Below are 19,307 nucleotides of genomic sequence, written 5' to 3'. Positions count from 1 at the left end.
CTATTTTTGAGCAGACAGCTATTTTGGGAGCCGTGCCGCCCCTCCAGGCCCTGTGGATTTTCCATGAAGTAATGGCCTAGGCCTCCCACTCCCTGGGCCCTCCCTGCTGCGGCCGCCGTGCCGGTGGCATAAGACCCCATTCACTGGCTCTGGAGGTTCGGTGTACTAACTGTGCACGCAAGTTTATCTGACTGGGGCGGGAAAGGGAGGGCGAAGAACCCGGCAGCCTGGAAACTCGTACAATAAGTGTATTCTCAGCAAGCGAGGGAAGTGGCGGGGCAGAACAATGGGCTCTCTGTGCAGCCCGATCCCCTCTGGGAGGAGCGGGTGGGAATGGCAGGGGGTAGGCCGCCTCCCACATCAGGGGGCCAGGGCACCTCTCTGTGGTGTGGCAGGCAAAAGGTAGAGCCCTCCTTTCTGCCTATTTCTCATCTGGGGTTAAGACCAACTAGCAAAAGGCATCGTCCTCTAAGGGCTCTCCCTGGCATATGAAAGGGGGGAGGTGAGAGGGCCCACTCAGGCCACGAAGCAGGCTTGACCCCAGGACACTGCCACACCCCACTCCCAGCAGGGACCCCTCGCGTACTTGAGTTCCTGGGCAATTGCGGCGATCTGCTCCACACGGTCCTGGTGCGCGGCCAGGTCGCTCTCAAAGGCCTCATGCTTGCGAATGAGAGCTTTGATATCTGACAGGGTTGCTGTCTCATAGTCCCGGTGCTTCAGCATGGCCTCCTTCCCTGGGGTGGGCAAAGGGTGGGAGGTGTTTAGACAACAGCACAGTGGGAATCCAGGGGACTGTCTGACCCCAGGAAAAGAGATCCAGACCCCACATCCTGCCTCACCGAGCATGGTGCTGTGGGAACAAGAAACTTCCAGTAACTTTCTCCTTGCCTTTTTAAGGGATCTCTAAGCCTACCTATATCCTGGATGAAGCTGGGAGACACTGTGGGGCTAGGGAGCCTGAGACAGATATCCTCATCCAACCCATGTGTTCTAAACTCAGGGCCCTCTATCAGTGGATGGCAGGGACCAGACTCTGCCACTGTGGCTGGAAAGGGAGACGCCCATCCCTGGAGGGCCAGCTCCTGGACCAGAGGGCCAGCTCTAGCCCAGGCCTCCGCAGAGTGGGAGCAGGATGCGTGTTCCAGAGCTCTCCATGGCCCCAACCCCTTGGGCCTGCCCCCAATGCTTGGGGCCAGGCTCCTAGGGCAGGGGGGTCCTGTCACACACCTCAGTGTCCTAGCCCATCCTACGGGCCTTCCATGCACACTGAGGTGGGGCTCACTGTCAGGCCCTTTGAAGGAAGAGAGGCATGCTATTATTAGTCCTGGAGCCTGGCTAATTATACACCCCAGGCGAGAAGCTCCAGGAAGTCCTGTAAGCATGGCAAGGTATTAGAGAGAACTGGGTGGGGAGAGGCCAGTCTGTGATGGTGGCTGGGAGCCCTCCTACAGGTGCTCTGCTTCAGGTGAGCCAGGCTAGCCCTGGGGTGGCAGCTCAGAAACCCAGACCTCATCTTGGCTCTGGGGCACGAGACCAACAGCTGCCTGCCTGGTACAGCATGCGCCGTGGGCAGGCGCGAGGCCTTTCCCCACCTGTTCCCTCATTCAAGAAATGGGCCCCAGGCCCGAACCTGGTCTCAGGCCTCCAGCAGCATGGGCACGGAGTGAGGCCCATCCACATCTCAGCGGCCCCGAGCACCAGGCCTGGCACGGGTGACAGGAGGCGGCAGCCTGGGAAAGAGGCTCCGTGGGCCCTGCCGCCTCGGCCCTGGGGCAGGAGGCTTAACCACAAAGGCAAGCTTGCAATTCCCTTCACTAAACTGCTTTCTCCCAAGGGAGGGAACCCGAAATAGTAGGTTACCACTTCTCTGCCTCAGCAGAGTTTCAGCAAGGGAGCTGGCAAGGGGGGAATGGGGGGAGTTGGGAGGAGCGGCCCGTGGCCACGGATGCCTTGGAGTCAGGCCAAGGGGCAGCCGCAGTGGGGATGCAGAGGCTCGTTTCCATTTTTCCTCCCTGACAATCCAAAACCTGCGGCACAGCAGCTAGATGGACCCTTGCCCCTGCGGGCGGTTGGGGGATGGTGAGGGAGGCTTGGAACTATGGTGGCTCAACCCCCTCTCTGGGCCCAGCCCTCCAGAGAAAGCAGGCTGCTGGCATGGGATTCCAGGGCTGTAGAGGGGGCCAAGAGTCTATCCTCCCCTGCTGAAAATTGGGTGGCTTTAGGCCTTAGGAACGAGAGCAGACAAGCCCACCTGGGGGTTCCAGGCTGCCGTTGAGGGGCAGGCCAGATGCCAAAGTGCTTGGTGGGGGTGGGGAGACAGGGGCATGTGGAGGCCACTGAACCAGTTGGGCCGCAGCTATACGCTGAGCCACCTTCTCAATGCCTGTGGGGAAGGCCAGCCCCCGTTACTCCCAGGGAAAGAACTCTGGCGGCGGGGGGGGGGGGGGGGGGGGGGGCACTGGTGGGGGCTGGGGCTCACACCCACATCCCTCCGCCTCAGGACACACCCGCCCTGGGCCCCCTGTAGCTCCAGGTAAGGGACAAAGGCTGACGACCTGGGCCAAGAGGCTGACAAGGGAAGCGTCCGGGCATGATGTCCAGAGCCCATGGAAGGACGGACACGAATGAGGATGGGAGACAGTACAGGTGTGACGTACAGATGCAGTAAAATCTACTCACACCCAAGGGTCCTCTGACAGGAGGCTCCCTGGGCCTCGGCCCTGCCCCCGAAAGTACTGGGCTAGGAAGACCCGAATCAAGGAAGGAATCAATCAACAAATGAAGTAAATGGCTCCCTGCCCCCACCTCCAGCACGTACACGCTGCTACAAGGTCGAGGTGCCTGTGCCCCTGGCCCCCGCGGACTCCCCAGCGGACACTCGGCTGCCGCATGGCCCTCCCAGCAGAGGAGGGATTAGGATTTGGCTCTGGGCCCAGCAGCTGCTGCTGAAAACAACAGCCCACATTAACGTGACGAGGGCATGAGTGGTCCTGTGGCCAGGAACATGGGGCAGGTGGGCCCAAGGCTGCGGGTTGTGCAGGGTGACATGTGGGCAGGTCACACAGGTGCCTCTCGGGGGGTCTCAGCATCTGGCCCAGGCCAGGGTTGCCTGACCACTAGCTAGAGGAGCCCCAGAAGCTCAGCAAGGACCTGATGGGGGATGGTGGGGTGGAGGGATGAGACATCACCCTGAGCCACACAAGGAAGACTAAACTCAGCAAGGCAGTTGGGGAGGAGGCAGCCACAAGTGGACGGGCGGGAGTCCTGGCTCGTGGCTTTCGCAGGCACCGGCCCATTTCTGAAGGCTTTCAGACCCCAGGGATTTGCAATCTCAACCACAGTGTGGGTCCTGAGCGAGGGCCAGGGACGTGCTGGAATTCCACATCTAGAGCCAAGGGACGAGGCAGCTGTGGGGCTGTCGAGAAACAGTGGACATCACAGGCTACCCTTCTGGAAGAAGCCCTGCTTCCGGGGGCCCGGGCCCCTGAACAAGAGGAAGAGCTCTTGGGGTGGGCAGCTGAACTGGGGGATGGCTCCCTGGACCTGCCTTTAAGGACCATGCTTGGGCACACAGGCCCACCCAGCACTGGCTCTTCTGTGTGAAGTCCAAGTTGACAAAGTGCGCAGGAGGGAAAAGACAGGCAGAGTATCTGAACACAGGCTTCCCAGGATGGGAGAGCCCATCCCACACATCCCCAACCCCCGGCTGCCTTAGCCTAGCAGGGGAGCTATTCTCAAAGAAGACACAGCAGCAAAGAGGGACAAGGGTTCCCTTGTTGCTGGAACCGGGATGAGGTTAGGCTGTACTCCTGGAGGATGGCCTCGGCCCACCCAGACGGGGGCCTACCTGGAAGGAACCTCAGAGGTTAGAGCAGATGGGACAGCTCAGCTCTACAGTGTTCCTCCTGCCCAGGGTTGGGTGAACCCAGAGCTGCATGACAGGCGCGTCACCAGGCAGCAGGAAAGGGGGTGTGACAAACAGACCCAACGGCACGAGGGGCTGTGAGGGTGTATGTGAGCACAGGTGTGCAAGACGGGAGCGGGCCGAGGAAGCTGGGGGACCCTACCATCGGTCCAGGCCTCATGGATGGAGGCCTTTTGCCGGAACTTCTCTGCCAGGTGGTCGAGCCGCTCCAGCCTGCGGATCTCGTTCAGCAGCCACTCCTCATAGCCCTTCTCGGCCTGCTCCAAGTGCTGCCACCCATTGTTGATGTCCTATGGGGACACAAGATGAACGGAGTTGCAAGAGGGAGCTGGGCCACCCAGCAGGATGATCCCTCCCTGAGGGACGCTGATGGGAAGGCAGGCAGCGTAAATGGCCTGGGGTCGCGTCTAGCCCATGCCTGGATTGGGCCCAGCACAAGGTGCACACATTTTTGCATTAAATGAGTGGGTGACGATGAAGGAATGCCCCAGATGCGCTACGGGAGCCAGGCAACCGTGCAGTGGGGACCCTGTCTCTCCTGAAAAGTGGCCTCGAGCACTCGGAGATTCTGGAATCACGGCCCACGGAGGGGTCCAAATGCAGACAATGGGCGTAAAAGTCAAGTGGCGGGGGAGGAAGAATGTGCTCAAGAGTCAGCTGTACCCCCTCCTGCCCCTCAACCCTGCGGGCTGGCTGGGAGCGGGCCACACACCCCGGGCACTCACCGAGACCATCCTGCCCTCGGAGGGCATGAAGGCAGGCCGGTTGCTGAGCCGCAGCTTGGTTTGCAGCGTGTTGAAGTTGATCTCCAGCTGGCACTTCTCCTGAACCTTGGGCGGCTTATGGACGCGCCGGTAGTCCCGGAAGTCCTCCAGCTTCTGCTGCATCTCCTGGATGGTCTTCTGCGGCACCCGGTCCTCCAGCCAGGGGATGGTACGCCGGATCCACTCCAGGAGCTGCGGGCATACCGGAGGCCTCAGGGTGAAGGCGGGGTGTGTGGGGGGCGCTGGCCCCACTCATGGGCACGAGGGGCACGGGTTTTCCAGGGCCCCTCCTCCCCCCCAGGGATCAGCCCTGCTCCCCAGCCTGACTTCTCCGTGGTGCCCACTGGGAGCCTAAGACTGGGAACTACAAGGATGTGTGCCCCCCTCTGAACCACTGTGCTGCTCTCTGCTTATATCCTCGGCATGCCTTGCTCCTGGGCTGCCTCCTCCTCAGACCTGAGATCGAAGCCAGGTGGGCTCAATACACGCGCCCCTCCCATCAGTCCCAGCACACAGCCCTATGACCGCTGAGCTCCGCACTGTCCTGGAGTGACACGAGGCGGTCCGCACACTGGGCACAGGGCCCGGGACAGAAACAATTTGACAGTAAAATGGGGGGGTGTAGTGATATGTATTTTATGAGCCCCTCATATGTGACGGAGTGAGGACAGGTACAAACAAGCAATTCTAGAACAATCCTTGGAGAGGAAAATCTTACTGTCCAGCATCGAGATGCTTGAAGAAGTGGTTCCCAAGTGCCAAACTCTAGCAAAATGAGAAAACCAAGGAAAAAGGGATCTATGTGTCATTACATCTTGGTGGATGGTGCCAGCCACCCTTTCCTAGGAAGCGATGGGATTCCAAGACAGAAGCTTTTAACTTTCTCTTGGTATTACAAAGCATAGTGGTAACAGACGGTAGCTTCTTTTAATTTTTAAAAATATTTAAAGTAATCTCTGTCCCCATGTGGAATTCAAACTCACAACCCTGAGATCTAGAGTTCCACACCTCACTAAGCCAGCCGGGTACTTGGTTGGCTTTTTCTTTTAAAAATATCCTCAAGGGGCGCCTGGGTGGCTCAGTGGGTTAAGCCACTGCCTTCGGCTCAGGTCATGATCTCAGGGTCCTGGGATCAAGTCCCGCATCGGGCTCTCTGCTCGGCAGGAGCCTGCTTCCTCCTCTCTCTTTCTGCCTGCCTCTCTGCCTACTTGTGATCTCTCTCTGTAAAATAAATAAATAAAATCTTTAAAAAAAAAAAAAAATAAAAATAAAAATAAAAATATCCTCAAGTTGGCAAAACAAAAAGCTGGTCACCATAGGCTGGCTGTCAAATACTTTTTCAAATATTCCTGGTTCGCGAAATTTCCAAGTCTGGGAACCATTAGTCTCGAAGAGCATTCAAACCACTGCTCTCCAGAAACTCCAATATATACATATGTATTTTTTAAAAGTGGAAGTTCTTAAAATAAAAGAGGGAACCCAAAACTAAACACCCACATTCCCAGTGGCCTTTCCGGGTTCAGGCTCTAGAGCAGAGCTGCCTGGGTTTGACCTCTGGCTTTCTGTTCTGCCAGCTGCGCGCCTGGTGCCTGACCCTCTGGGTCTGTTTCCCCACTTGGAAAAGAGGTGAGATGTGTTCCCTCCGCCCCGGGCTGCTGTGTAGACAGTAGACCCTGCTCTAGAAGTGAGGTGCCGGGCCCGCCGCGACAAACCGCAGTCCTGCCACTGTGCCTGCGCAGGGGTCTCCCACCATCCCACTGAGTCAGTCAGCCTGCAGTGAGGGCATGGCAGGTTTTTTTAAAACCTCCCCCGATAATTCTGGAGTGGTGGGGTGTTTGGGAAACTCTGTCCTTAAGTACCTCTGCAGGAACCTGAGCTCAAGACCACAGAATCCAGGGAGCATGGTGACACCTGTCTGACTCTCAGCCTTTTATGACGCTAGCCTGGAAGGTCACACACTGGCTTGGCCACACTCCACAGTCTGTCAGCTCATGTCCTTATCTAGGAAGGGTCACTGCTGTGTCTGCCCTCCCCTCTGCAAGTGTCACATGACCTTCGCCCAAGGGTAACCAGAGGCACCCCAGTCCTCCCACTGTGGTGGGGCTGGAGTGAGTGGCAGACTTACGTCACTAGCCAGCCTCTCATAATCTTCCATGAGGTGCTCATTCTCCTGGTTGACCGCCAGCACCTTGCAGATCCGGTTGGCAGCGGTCTCAGCCTGGGACACGGGAAGTGCCATGGTCAGGGGTGCCTAGGGGCTGGTGACCCTCCCTCCTGACAGGCTCATCCCCCAGAGCCGGCCCGTCCACAGCCCACCCAGCACTCCCCGAGGAAGGAAGGAGAGAAGCACAGCTCCAGCAAGATGGCACCCTGAGTGGCTGCGTCCTGATGGGTTCTGCCGGCGTCCCCATAGCTTACTGCTAATGCACCTCCCGCCCCCGGCAAAGTTGGGCCCCTCGGCTCCCTTGGCCTGGACCCTGGAGACACTGAAGGGGGCCAGGGAGCCCTTCCACTCTTGGGGAAATGGATTAACAGGCCCACAGAAAAGGAGGCCGAGTAGTGAAGCTGGGTGGGGTCCTCCACTGGGCCAAGCCCTGAAGGAGTGTCCCCCAGGTGGAAAGGTCTGCAGCAGAGATTCAGGGGCCCCCAAAGAAGTCTGTGCACAGGAAAGCACCAGTATCCCCTTTCTAATCCTCCCTTCAGAGGTGGGTGCAGATGATTCATTGGGCAGAAGTCACCACCCACGAGGCAGAAGGGAGCGGTGGAGACTGTGACCAGCCTCTGCTCAGGACTACGGGACAACGTGCTGCCTTGTCCTGCTGGGGGAAACGCGAGGAGTGGTGAAGAAGGAGAGCGGGGGGTGCCACACGGGGAGCAGAAAGACCAGGTACCTTTCAGGAAGCACAGAAAGGGTCCAAGAGGAGAAGTTGAAACGGCAACAGAACAGGAACAGAAAGAGTGAGGAGGGTCTATAGAGTGGTGGGGAAGGAAAACAGAGAGGCTTGGGGATGGCTCCACACCTGCTAGCCACAGGCCCCGACGCCCAGCCTCTCCTGTCCACACGCTGTCTCCGGGACAGGTGGGGAGGTGAGTGGGGGACCAGCCGGGACTGGCGTGTGTGTACATGTGCCCACACATGCACACGCTGGGCACCACGCTGCAGGCCACACGCCAACAGCCCCAGGCACTGTGCCTCAGAGATGAGGCTCACAAGGGCCTCAGCCGAGTGCATGCCGGAAGCAGAACTAAGGTCTCAGCTTGCAGAGGGTGGGGGGGTTCTTGTGGGGTGTCAGTCCCTGACCGGACTGAGAGAGACAATGGGTACCCCGTGCTCAGATCCACCCCGAGGCGGGGGCTGCTAGTCGGAGGGACTGTTTCACCGCTGAATTCCTGGCACCTCTCTAGGGACTGGGTTAAGTTTTAGATACTCAAAGTTGATGAATGAAGGAGCAAACAAAGGAAAGCAGCAATTGCTTAGGGACAAAAAATAAACTATCAGGAGAGAACGGGCATACTTCCCGTGAGGTCTGGAGTCTGCCCTGTGCTTATAAACCAGAATGGATGCCAGAGAGCACTCTTCTGAGCGGCTGGCCTGAGTCTCTGAGGACACAGAGTAGCACGAATAAAAGCATCGCAGGGCTGTCTGCAGAAGTCAACACAGGCTGGGGGAAGCTGGACCGACAGCTGGAGAAGCCCAAGTACAGCACGTCTCCTGGTGAATGGGCAGCTCCCAGTAGCCTGACCTTTTCTTCCTGTCTCCCAAGACAGGCCCAGCTGCCTCAGAAACCCCCAAATGCTCCGGCCTGAGCTTTTCTGCCACTATCTGCTCCCACAAATCCCTCAAGGCCTCCTAGCTCCCACCACAGCGGAGGCCAGCGTGAAGCCGGGAAGGGCAGCCTGGGCAGGAGAGGGAGATGTGGTGGGCAGTGAAGCCGGCCAGGACCTTGCGGAGCGGTGAGGCCAGTGGCAAGCGTGCGGTCAGCCAGGTTGGGTCTGAGTCCGGGAATCTTCCGCCGCTGCCCGTCCCCACCCCCACCCCCCAACAGAATACCGCAAACACAAGTTCCGCCACACGCTGGCTGGGTGGGGAGAGGCCATGGGGCTAGGAAGACCATGATGGATGGGGTACACCCAGAAGGCTGCTCTGACCACCCCATCACCAGCTGAGTGCTTACGGGGCTAGGCGCCATTCTATGTGAGCTCACTTCACCCTCAGGACAATCCTGAGACAGGGATGGGTAGGATCCCCGTTTTACAGGTGGGGAAACTGAAGGAAAGGGACTCATCTCAGGTCACGCTGCTAAGAGGTGACAGCAGGGACCAGGACAGACGGACCACAGAAGGAGCTCCATAGGACCAGAAGGTGCAGCTCTGGTCCTGTGACTCTGCGAAGGGCTCCCTGCCTCTCTGAACTCTGGTGTCCTCCTGTTACAGGAAGGTAACTGCACCCCCCCCCACCCCCGCCCAGCCGTGCGCGGGACTCTCCTAGAACCTGCGCATGCGGAGCTGCCGCAGGACTGCCCAGCATGCAGTAAACGCTCAACTAACAAAAGCCGGTTTCTCCTCCCCAGCCCTGCCTGCTCCTAACTGCTGACATGGAATCAAGTCACCGGGAGTACATGGACCCAGGACCCACGAAACATGAGGCAAGTGGAGAGGACAAAGGTGCCCGGGCCTCCAGGCAGAGTCTCCCTGCCCAGGAGCCGCCGGGTGCCTTCTCATGGGAGTGGACAGCTGCCATTGGGCTCAGACACCCCCGAGGACACTGTTGGTATTGGCGGCACTGGGGACAGGAGTCCAGAGAGAATGTAACCTGCTCGGACCAAGCCTTTCTTGCAGCACCCGTGAGGGGAAGAAGTTGTAAAGAGAGCCAGAAAGGCCAATGCTCCCCAGTGCGAGCACACAGCCAGGCCAGCAGGCAACTGACCAGGGCAGGGCGCAGCACAGAAAGAAGGACAGGGCAGCCGAGTGGCCAGGAAGGAGCACACCTGCTAAATGCGGCTCTATAGGGACGCCTCCCCCATTTTTACGGGCCAGGCTCTGCTCACAGAGAATACACGTGGTCTGTCAGCACCTAAGGCCCACAGTCCCGAGAACCCCTCCTGACCGGGTGCCTCCTCATGCTGGTGCAGCCTGTGGGATGGCCTGGCAAGGGCTCCAACCACAAATGGGTGGCAGGGACAAAGGGAGAGCGAGGACCAGGCTCTGGCCATAGCAGTGAGGGATGCTTCCGCCCCAGCTCACCTTTTGAGCCCCCGAAAAAGCGTGGTAGAAGCAGGACACGTAAGTCATGATGGCCTTCTCATCTGGCCTCAGAGTGCCTACAATATCTGCGCAGAGAGAGAGAGAAAGAGAGAGAGAGAGGCAGGAGAGAGTGACAGCTGCAGGGAGGGCACCGGGGCCGGGCCCGAGGCTCATGCGGGAGGAAGGGCGCTCACTCCAGACTGGAAGCCAAACCCCGGCTCTGGCAGCATGGGCGAGTTTTGCCGAGGTTTTGTAGAGGCCAAGGGAGAAGTCCGAATAGGTGGGTCCCTTTTCTAACCAGAGCTGGGTGACACTGGCTACTGGCTTTGGAAAGGAAGCCTTGTGCAGAGCCAGAGGGCTCAAAGGCTAACTGATCTTTCTGAAAACATCAGTGAGATCATGTCTTACGTAACCAGCTACCACCCCTAGAACAGACCGCTAAGTGGTCTCTGGGGGCCCTTTGAATTCAACTCCAGATCCCAGACTACTGTGATTCTACACATCTTGGCCCTGTTACCATCTCTAACCTCATTCTTCTCCTCTTGGCCTTTCCTTGAATAAGCCAAGCTCATTTCTGCCCCAGGACCTTTGCACCTTGCTCTACCATCTGCCTGGAAGATCATTCCTGCTGATCTTCATGTTGCAGCTCCTGCCCATCACGGCAGGTGCCTGCGTAGGTCGGCCGGCAGAAGCCTCCCGCCACGGCCCCCAGCTGAAGCAGGCCTCTGCATCTGTCTCCCACATTCCCCTAACCTGCCCCACATTCTCTACTGTGCTTGATACCACATGAGATGACCCGAGCTGAGGCCACACCTGTCAACTGTCTCCCCAACTGACATGGCAGCTGCATGAGATCAGGGATCCTGTCTGACCCAGTCCCTACTGTATGCCCCATGTCTGGAACGGAGTCTGGCCCAGACCAGAAGCGAAACAGACACTGTGAGCAAAGACTACACGGGCAGTGCTGCCTGAAGTCGGGGTGGGGGGGCGGCTTCCAGTCGGAGAGAGGCCACTGCTGTCTGCAAGAGAAACGAGGTGAGCATGGGAGGCGAGAGGCAGTAGCGGCATTGGGCAGTGGCGGCGAGGTGGGCCTGGCTGGCCCTGCCCGGTACCTTCTGCGCTCCCGAAAAGGCATGGTAGAAGCTGGACACATAGGTCATTATGGCCTTCTCGTCGGGCCGGGCCGTGTTCACGATGTCTGTAAGTGAACGACAAGGGTTAAACCGCCCAAGTAGGGGCGGTGGGGAGGGGTTGTTGCTCACTGGGATCCAAACTCTCCCAAGGCCACAGGCATCCCAGGAGAAAGACCCTCAGAATGGATTCAGTGACCCCTGCTGACTCTAGTGGGCTTGTCCACACCCTCAGCCCCTCCATCCCTTGTGGTCTCTAGAAAGGCCAAGGCTGTGGGAACTGGATTAGAATGAGGCCACTTCCTCTCTCTGAGAAAGGCCTCAAGGGGCTGCTCAACAGTCAGCCCCAGGGGCCACCAGAGGCCAGAGCCATGGGTCCTGGCTGGGGGCGGTGGGGGGTGTGCACGGCTGGGAAATGGAACAAAGCCGGAAAAGGAAAAAACAAACACTCCACTTTGATGGGCTCCGGACTCCGAACCTGAGGCAAGCAGGGAAGGCAGTCATCTGGGTTGTCTGCAGGAGCCAGGCCTCCCTGGCCATCTGGCCTGCCCATCCCATGAGAGGGGCAGGACTCAGGCTCGGTACTGGCAGGACACTCATGTCCTGTTTCAAGATGCGGCCCCCAGAACCTGTCCTCTTCAAGCTACTCCTTTCCCAGCTTCCTCATCCCTCCCTGAGCCCGTCTGGTCTACTCAGGCTGCTCCCGCTCTGGCTCCCGGGCAGGACCACGGTCTTCGGTTCGACCAGCTTCCTTCAGCCCGTCTCACTGGTACGGCCAGCTACCTCAAGCTACCACAGATGTGAGCTGAACAGGGTGGGGACAGAACAGAAGGGATGTGCTTACCCTCCGCATCCAACATCTTAGGGATGTCTAGATACTTCTCAGCCACTTCAAAAGCATTGTTCAGGTTGGTGACGGGATCGTCCTGGGAAAAGAGGAAGAACTTGGTCAGGGGCAGGAGCAGAAGCACATGGGAACAAAGCTGGCCTGGAGGGGAGGCATTCTGGGAAGGGGCAGGACTGGAAAGGGTTCTTGAAGCAGCTCTCAGCCCCTCTATGCTGCGGTGGGGAATGGAGCTGGGGACACCCAGATGGAGTCCATTCCCACCCAAAGAAAGGCTTCTGGAAATCTTTGTGGGGCAAACTGTCAACGTTTTCTCCAGAGAAAACACAGGTATGTTTTTTCTTACACTTTCCAGCTCTCTAGACCCCAGATTAAGACCTCTGTCCTGAAAACCTGGGAAGTGGGGTCCAGACCATGCACTGGGGGGGGTGATGGGGAGGGGGTAAACTGAGAACTTCCAAGGTGCAGCCTTCCTGAAGCATACCTTCGCACAGTCTCCCCACTGTCCATGGAATTAAAAGACCCTCCCTCATGTGCCTTAATCCATGTCCAGCTAGAGCCCCATCCAATTACCCAGGGGAACTTGGGACAGACCAAGTGCAGGCTCATGACCGCAGCCCCTCAAGTTGGGAATACCCCCCCAATGGCTCTAGGCTGCCCCCAAATCCGGGGTCCTTCCTCGACTCTATGCCAGCTCAGGTGCGTTATCCATCCCTGACTCATTGGGTCTGAACCCCCTGCCACCCTCATTCAGCCCCAGCGCACGTACACGGCCTTATGGCACGTTTGCTCTGGACACATTACCCTGCCTTCTCTGCTGGGAGCTCCTAGAGGCCATGGCCTTGGTCTTACAGGATCCCAAGCTTTGCAGAGGCAAATGAGAAAGGACCCTACACAGGAAACACCTGCCGGTGGGGATGGTCTAGAACTTGTCACCCCTCTTCTCCATTAGACAGAGAGGAAGTGCTTCCAGAGGCTAAAAGGTTAAGGGCGGGGAGCTAGAAGGCACGGCTGGCCAAGCCCTAAAATAACTGGGCAGTTGCAATGCCCATAAAGGGAAAAGGGGACAGTCCCCAAGGGAAGCAAGGGCAGCAAGAATCAGCCATAAAGCCTGGGGTCTGGTGACAGCTGGCACAAGGCTCCCCCAGCCTGGCCATCTGAGTGCAGAATCCAGCTATGGACACCAGCAATGGACGGGCTTGGGGGAGGTGACCCAAGATCAGGCTCAAGGTCAGACTCTGTGTATCTCCGGCCACTGAGGGGAACAGCAAGAGGCAAACCTTTCTCAGCTTGTCATACTCGATCAGCTCTGGTCTGTGCCGGTGGATCAGTGCGTTGAAGGCAAGACCGTCCTTCCAGCTGGGGATGGAAAGGGAAAGGTTGAAAGGAGGGCCCTCTCACCATCATGCGAGCGCGGACAGCCTGGACACCCACAGGAAGGATTAATTCACGATTACTAGACAGTGTGTGTGCCGGGCACTGGATGGAGAGAGTAGGGCAGAGCAGCTGCAGGCGGGTGACCAGTGGTGAAATCCTAGCTCTCACTGTCAGCACGACCCTGGGCAAGTCCCATTACTTCCTGCTCCCTGTTTCCACATCTATAAAATGGGATAGTGATAGCTCCACAGGGTCATTGTGAGGATTAAAGAAGGGAATACATATCAACAGACCAGTCCCTGATGGGTGACAAGTACCTTACGAGCAAGTGCTCGCTTCTGGGACAGTGTGACTGCCCTGAACGGGACAGCCTGCTACAGAGGGAGACGGCCCACTGCCGGACTTCGCTTGGGCGGCCCTGACCCGTGGGGGAGAAACAGGAAAAGGGTGCAAGTGCGAGGACGGATCTCCGTCTCTGGGGGAGGGGGACAGTGAGGGAAGGAGACGGGGTGGGACGCTGTGGCTGGGCGCTCACCTGATGTGGAAGTTCTGCACGTTGACGTTCTTATAAGGGGCCGTCTTCCGCTGGCACCACAGAAGCAGCCCTTCCTTGGCGGAGGTCTCTGAGAAACACACAAGGACGGTGAGCACTGGCTCCAAACCTGATCTTTAGGACCCAGTCCCAGGGAATGGTACTTGGGACTCGAGCACAGAGGTCAGATGGACAGCAGCACAGCTGGGGACGAGAGCTGCTCCTGCTCCAGACTCCACAGGCCTCTGCTGGTCCTAGGCATTGGTCTGCAGAGCCAGCCCTGAGTCGTCACCTGCCCAGAGTCCTCCCAGGAAGTGGCGGCGACGGGGCTGCCTGACACTGGGCCATGTTTCTGACCACAAGGCCTGTGCCTTTATCCACCAACACAGTGCTCAAAGAGCCCCAGCTGCTGGTCTCGCCCTCTCCTGAACGCAAAGACTCAGCAGGGGGTAGGAGCACTGGGGTCTCCCAGATGCAGGGGCGGCTTCAGGGAAATGGGAGTTGGGGAGCCCAGGTCATCGGTTCCCCAGGGACAGACTGGGGGTTCTGGGGGCAGAGGACATGTCCATCCCAGTCACCGCTGTGGCCTACTGCACACATCCCCTCCAAGGGCTGGCTGGGATGCCTTTTCTCATGCTGCGGCACTCACAGGCGTTGGGAGGGGAAGTGCAGCAGCTCCTTCCTGGCCAGCCCGGCCCAGCCCCAGGGTCTTGGGAGGCAAAGGTCAGAGGATGGGGGTGTCAAGCAGACACATGCAGGGTTCTGATGCACAAGAGAACTGCACCAGGCCTGACTCCATCACTAGTTTACTTTGTGACTCAGATTCCTTGACTGTAAAATGGGATCAATTGTGCCCATCTGATGAGGATCCGGTGAGGGTCCACTGAGACGGAGACCACAGGAGCCAAAGGGTTCTGGGTGGAGAGCAGAGCTGGGCAGCTGCTGGAGCCCCCCTCACCTGCAGCTGGGCCAGCATCTCACTAACCACTCTCGCACAGGGCCAGGCCCTGGGAGGGATGCTGGGAAACAGGGCAGAACCTCAAGCAGGAAGACCGAACCCCAACATTGTAATCTAACTCTCCCCAAGCTGGGAGGAAGCAGGGAGGGGAGGAAAGGTACAGTCTGCCAGTGTGCAGGCTCTCACCTTCCACAGAGATGTCCTGGATGGCGAACCTGAGGATGATGGTCCAAATCATTCCCAGGGTCATCTTTGCATTGCCGTCTACAATCTCTGCATGTGGGGAAGGGGGCCGAGAGTGAGAAGTTGTTAAAAGTGGAGGGGACTCCTCCTGGCACTGTGCAGAGATGAGCTCTGATTGTCCCATGGGAGCCACCCAGGCCTGTCCGCCACCCACACTGCGAGATGTGGCCTGAATGCCAGGACACACTGTCCCAAAAGCCTTCTTCTATTGCCTGGCACCTGCGGGCCTCTTCCTGTCTGGCCAGCTCCAGCCTGCTCCTCGCTGAGGCTTATCCCAGGCGCGGGGCCGGCATTCCCAACCATCTGCCTGCACCTCCCTCCCGCCTTTGTGGCCATGTCCCCGCTGGTGGGTGCACGCTGCACTCCTGTCTGCTGACCATCTGTTATGTCCTTCCACCTGTCTGGCCCATTGTGGTCCCCCGAGCTGGACACACTGTTGCCTCCGTGGCCCGTGCGACCCAACCCCCACAGCAGCCAGGGCACTTGCCTGAAGAGCTACACTGGATTGTGCCGCTCGCCTGCTCACAGCCCCACCACACCTACATGAAGCCCACACCCCCCAGTTCTCCTCACGAGCCCTGCAGGACCTGCCCACCCCAGCACATTCTGGCTGGGTCCTTCTGGCAAGCCAGGTTCGTCCTTGCTGGAAGGACCTCACACCTTCTGTCTGCCCATGAAGTATGCCCCTTGACCCTTTCCTCAGACAGCCATCGTTCCCATCCTATAAGCCTCTGCTGGGACCTCTCCCAGGTGGCTTCCCTGGGCACGGATCTGCAGGCGTCAGCCCGGGGCCTCTCCCCTTGCACACTGACCACCACATGTAACCACGTGTCTGATTTATTTGCTCTCAGCCTGCCTTCGAGAGCACTGCTCTACCTGGGGACCCAGAACCTGCCCTTGTAGAAGTTAAGATGCTGCAGGACGGGGACAGCGGTGACACAGGCGCAGCTGGTAAGCCTGTGCTTCCTTAACTAACCGAAACCCAAGACTGTCTCCAACTCCCGGGAGTGAGAGGTAAGGGCCTGCACCACACGCGTCAGCTTCAGGGGCTTAGAGAGCAGTCCTCTCTGCAACACTCAGGGCGCCATGTGTCCCGGGCTGGGTCAGAGAAGTGAGGGCGACCGGCCTCACCCCTGAGTCTGCTGGCCAGATGAGCCACAGCAGTCTTCTGAATGCCTCTGCACCCCACCAGCCCCTCAGGATCTCAGCGCAGCAGGTGCAGGGAGAGAACCGACCCGCTGGCCCTCGAGAACAGAAAGCTCTAGGATGGGCTGGATCTGGAGAGGAGGCAGAGCACTCATGCAGAGGAGGGGGCCCAACCTTCCCCAGGAACACACTCAAGGTGGGGGGGGGGGCGGCAAGGTGGTGGGTCGTGAGCCACCATGGAGACACTCCCCACAGCCAAGCCTCAGGCTGAAGGCAGAGGGCAGATCTTTCGGCTTCGGAGTGTCAGCATAAGGAAACGTGCGTGGCCGGCTGGCTGGAGGCAGGGGAAGGACAGTGTCTGTTGGGTCCTTTCCCAGAGCTAAGAAGCCCAGACCCGGAAACCAGGCTGAGTGCTCCCAGCGCAGGGCAAGTGCAGCCCTCCAGTCAGGAAATCTATACTGCGTTCCTCCCAAGTGCCAGGCACACCAGGGCAGGGAGCCAGCCACAGTCTGCAGAGGAGGCCGTGGCTCCCTTACCCGCTGGCTGCACAAGGAAGCTGGTCCTGGAGGGCTTAGGGAGATCCCGTGAGGGAGGGGAGACAGCTTCTCTCGTGTCACTTGCTCCACAGCTACTTCTCGGACCCAAAGCTGTGCACCGAGGAACCTATGTTTCCATTGCAGCCTGGACTGTGTGGCGGGCAGGGCGATGGGGCGGGGTGGATGCCAGGCTCTCAGGTACTCTGGAGCCCTCAGGGCCCCTCCTGCGGGCTGCCTTTCAGCTTTGCCCCAGGCCCAGCGGTCACAGGGACTGCGAGTGAACCAAGCTGGGCACGAACAGACAGCATTTTTAGATGAAGTTTTTCTTCAAATGAAAATTGGTGAGTGCCACCAGGTCTGTCCTCTCAGCCCTTCTGTATTTACAGGCTAGCATTTGAGCAAAATACATGCAGCTGTGAGAAGCAGAAGGCTGGCATGGAGCCAGGGGGAAAGATCCATGTAAGGACAGAAAATCAGAGAGCCCAACTGATTTGGGGGGTTTTGATTTTTTTTTTTTTTAAACAAACACCAACCACCTCAACCATGGCATGTGATGCCTGGCACCCCTCCCGGAGAGGTCCCAGACAGGGGCAGAGCCTTGGAACTCAGCACACACACTCTGGCCTAGAGTCTTGGCCAAACTTTCAGAGCCCTGTCATTAAAGGCAATTAGTTTTCTTTGTTTTTCTAAAAGCTGGGACAACATGGATGTCAGGGTGTAGGAAATCCTGCTCTAATGAGCGGAACTGTGAGCGGGAGCTGATGGGGACCTTCTGGGCTCTATCTGGCCTCGCCTCGTCTCCAAAAGGGCCTGTGAGTTCAAGACAAGCTAGCTGCGGGAGGGAGAGCATGTCATTAGTGACCTCTGGACTTGCACCCCAGCCCAGAGCCCCAACACTGGGCCTCAAATGCCCTTCTCTTCTCTGCATTCCCTCCTATCCACAGATACCAGGCAGGGCCAAAGGACAAAGGTGCTCCAGAGACACAGACAGATGCCAGGTCACATGTCTGTCAGTGTCTCTCAGGCCCAGCATAAGGAGGGTGAGTGAGGATATCCAGGGTCCAAGTCAAAGCCACTCCTCCCCTGCAGCAGGGGCCTGCCCTACATGCCCGAGGACGCCAGATTCCTGAGTCCCGGATGGATTGTTCTGCAGGTGAAGGGGGTGGGGGAAGTCGTGGGCTCAGTGATCCCACTGAGAGGGCAGGCACTGTGGTCACTGCTGGATATATTACTGGGGCTTTACACACCCCAAGTGCTCTGTCACCCACCCAAGTCTGTTCAGAACAGAGAGCTCCGGCCTCAGAGCCTATGGGCCAAGAACCGACCTGCCCCCACCAAGCTCACCTTCTGCCCCGATGGAGACCAGCTTGACCCCTTTGCTGGCGATGAAGTCCAGGGCTTTGTTCACATTGTTGATTTTGTGCACTCTCATCTTGCCCCGCTCTGGCTTAGGTAACCGCTCTCCTGAGAGCCACACACCAAGAGAGGGGAGAGAAAGGGAAGCTTTAGTGACCCCACTACTCTCCAGAGGCCGCCGTCAAGGTGCTCTGCCCCCTCCCCGCTCCATCCCAGGCCAGAGCCGGACATGCTGCCATCACTCAGGCCTCATGATCCTCCTAGCAGGCATGGGACAGCCTGGGTAGTCTGTGTCCCTAGGACCTCTAACAGCACACCTGTTCCAGGTCTGGGTTGTCCTGGGGTGGAAAGGAAACTCACCTGAAATGACCTCCAGAAGGAGCATGAGCTTGAGCCCGTCTCGAAAGTCCTCGTCGATGTTCTCGATCTGCGTGCCAGCCTTCCGCAAGTGGGAGTTGCACCAGGCTGTGAACGTCTAGGGAGCCAAGACAGAGAGGCATAGAGGGTCTGTGAGGGTGTTGGGGCTTTCTAGCAAAAGGACTAGGCCACAGCCCTGACATGGGACCACAGTGGTCACCATATGAAGACCACAATGCGGGCTTCATATGCACTATTTCTGTGTCTTTAAGTGACCTGGACAAGTTGATCTGTGGAAACTGAGGCTCGGGGTAGTTAACAGACCCGCTGTGTTATCAGCCAGGGAGTAAGTGGCAGATTCTCTGAGCCCCATGCAAGCCTCATTTGTTTCCCTGCAAGCCAGACACCCTCTGTTCCCTAGGAACATTCCACTTCTCACCTTCCAAACCTCAAGGGGACTTAACGAAGCTGGAAGTCAAGAGGGAGGCAGGCAGCCACTGCCCACCTGGGTTAGGCAGCTGTCTCTTAAGAAGTTTCTGTGAAACACAGGGCATGTGGATGCTGAAGGTGACAGGACGCTTTCAGACAGAGAGGGTCACAAACAAGAAACCCAAATCCCCAACACAGTATCTCCCACAGGGCCCCCGTCACTCAGCCCGCCACCAGTTAGCCATGTCACCAGACATCAGCCCCCAGAAAGCACGTCACAGCATTTAAAGATGGACATGTCCAGACACCTTCTGGGGCAACTGAGCCTCCCACAACAGGGTCTGGGAACAATGCCACGCTTCTGTTTCTCACGGAGCCCCCGTGCCCCGCCCTGCCCCCTCCATCTGCACAGGCCAGGGTAGAGGTGGGCAGAGGGCCAGGAGCGCACAGAGCACACTCCAGG

At 58.3% G+C, this 19,307-nt stretch overlaps 1 protein-coding gene across 5 annotated transcripts in view; it reads right to left on the bottom strand.

Moving 5' to 3' along the window:
- Positions 1 to 19,307, bottom strand: part of ACTN4 (actinin alpha 4) — a 69,474-nt gene that overhangs the window by 7,765 nt on the left and 42,402 nt on the right. For 3 of the 5 annotated variants that reach the window (XM_059153488.1, XM_059153486.1, XM_059153484.1), the window contains exons 2-12: positions 18,419 to 18,533; positions 18,047 to 18,166; positions 14,964 to 15,050; positions 13,823 to 13,910; positions 13,191 to 13,269; positions 11,911 to 11,992; positions 11,049 to 11,134; positions 6,818 to 6,910; positions 4,654 to 4,884; positions 4,071 to 4,218; positions 587 to 737 (exon numbers count right to left, since the gene is read on the bottom strand). In XM_059153488.1, coding sequence (XP_059009471.1) covers positions 587 to 737; positions 4,071 to 4,218; positions 4,654 to 4,884; positions 6,818 to 6,910; positions 11,049 to 11,134; positions 11,911 to 11,992; positions 13,191 to 13,269; positions 13,823 to 13,910; positions 14,964 to 15,050; positions 18,047 to 18,166; positions 18,419 to 18,533 — 1,280 coding nt within the window. Of the gene's footprint in view, positions 1 to 586; positions 738 to 4,070; positions 4,219 to 4,653; positions 4,885 to 6,817; positions 6,911 to 9,936; positions 10,023 to 11,048; positions 11,135 to 11,910; positions 11,993 to 13,190; positions 13,270 to 13,822; positions 13,911 to 14,963; positions 15,051 to 18,046; positions 18,167 to 18,418; positions 18,534 to 19,307 lie in introns of all 5 variants that reach the window. The other 2 variants (XM_059153487.1, XM_059153485.1) reach the window with 1 other exon arrangement.

Source organism: Mustela lutreola, chromosome 16, assembly GCF_030435805.1.
Source record: "Mustela lutreola isolate mMusLut2 chromosome 16, mMusLut2.pri, whole genome shotgun sequence".
NCBI lineage: Eukaryota > Metazoa > Chordata > Mammalia > Carnivora > Mustelidae > Mustela > Mustela lutreola.
This window is presented reverse-complemented; position numbering and strand designations above follow the sequence as displayed.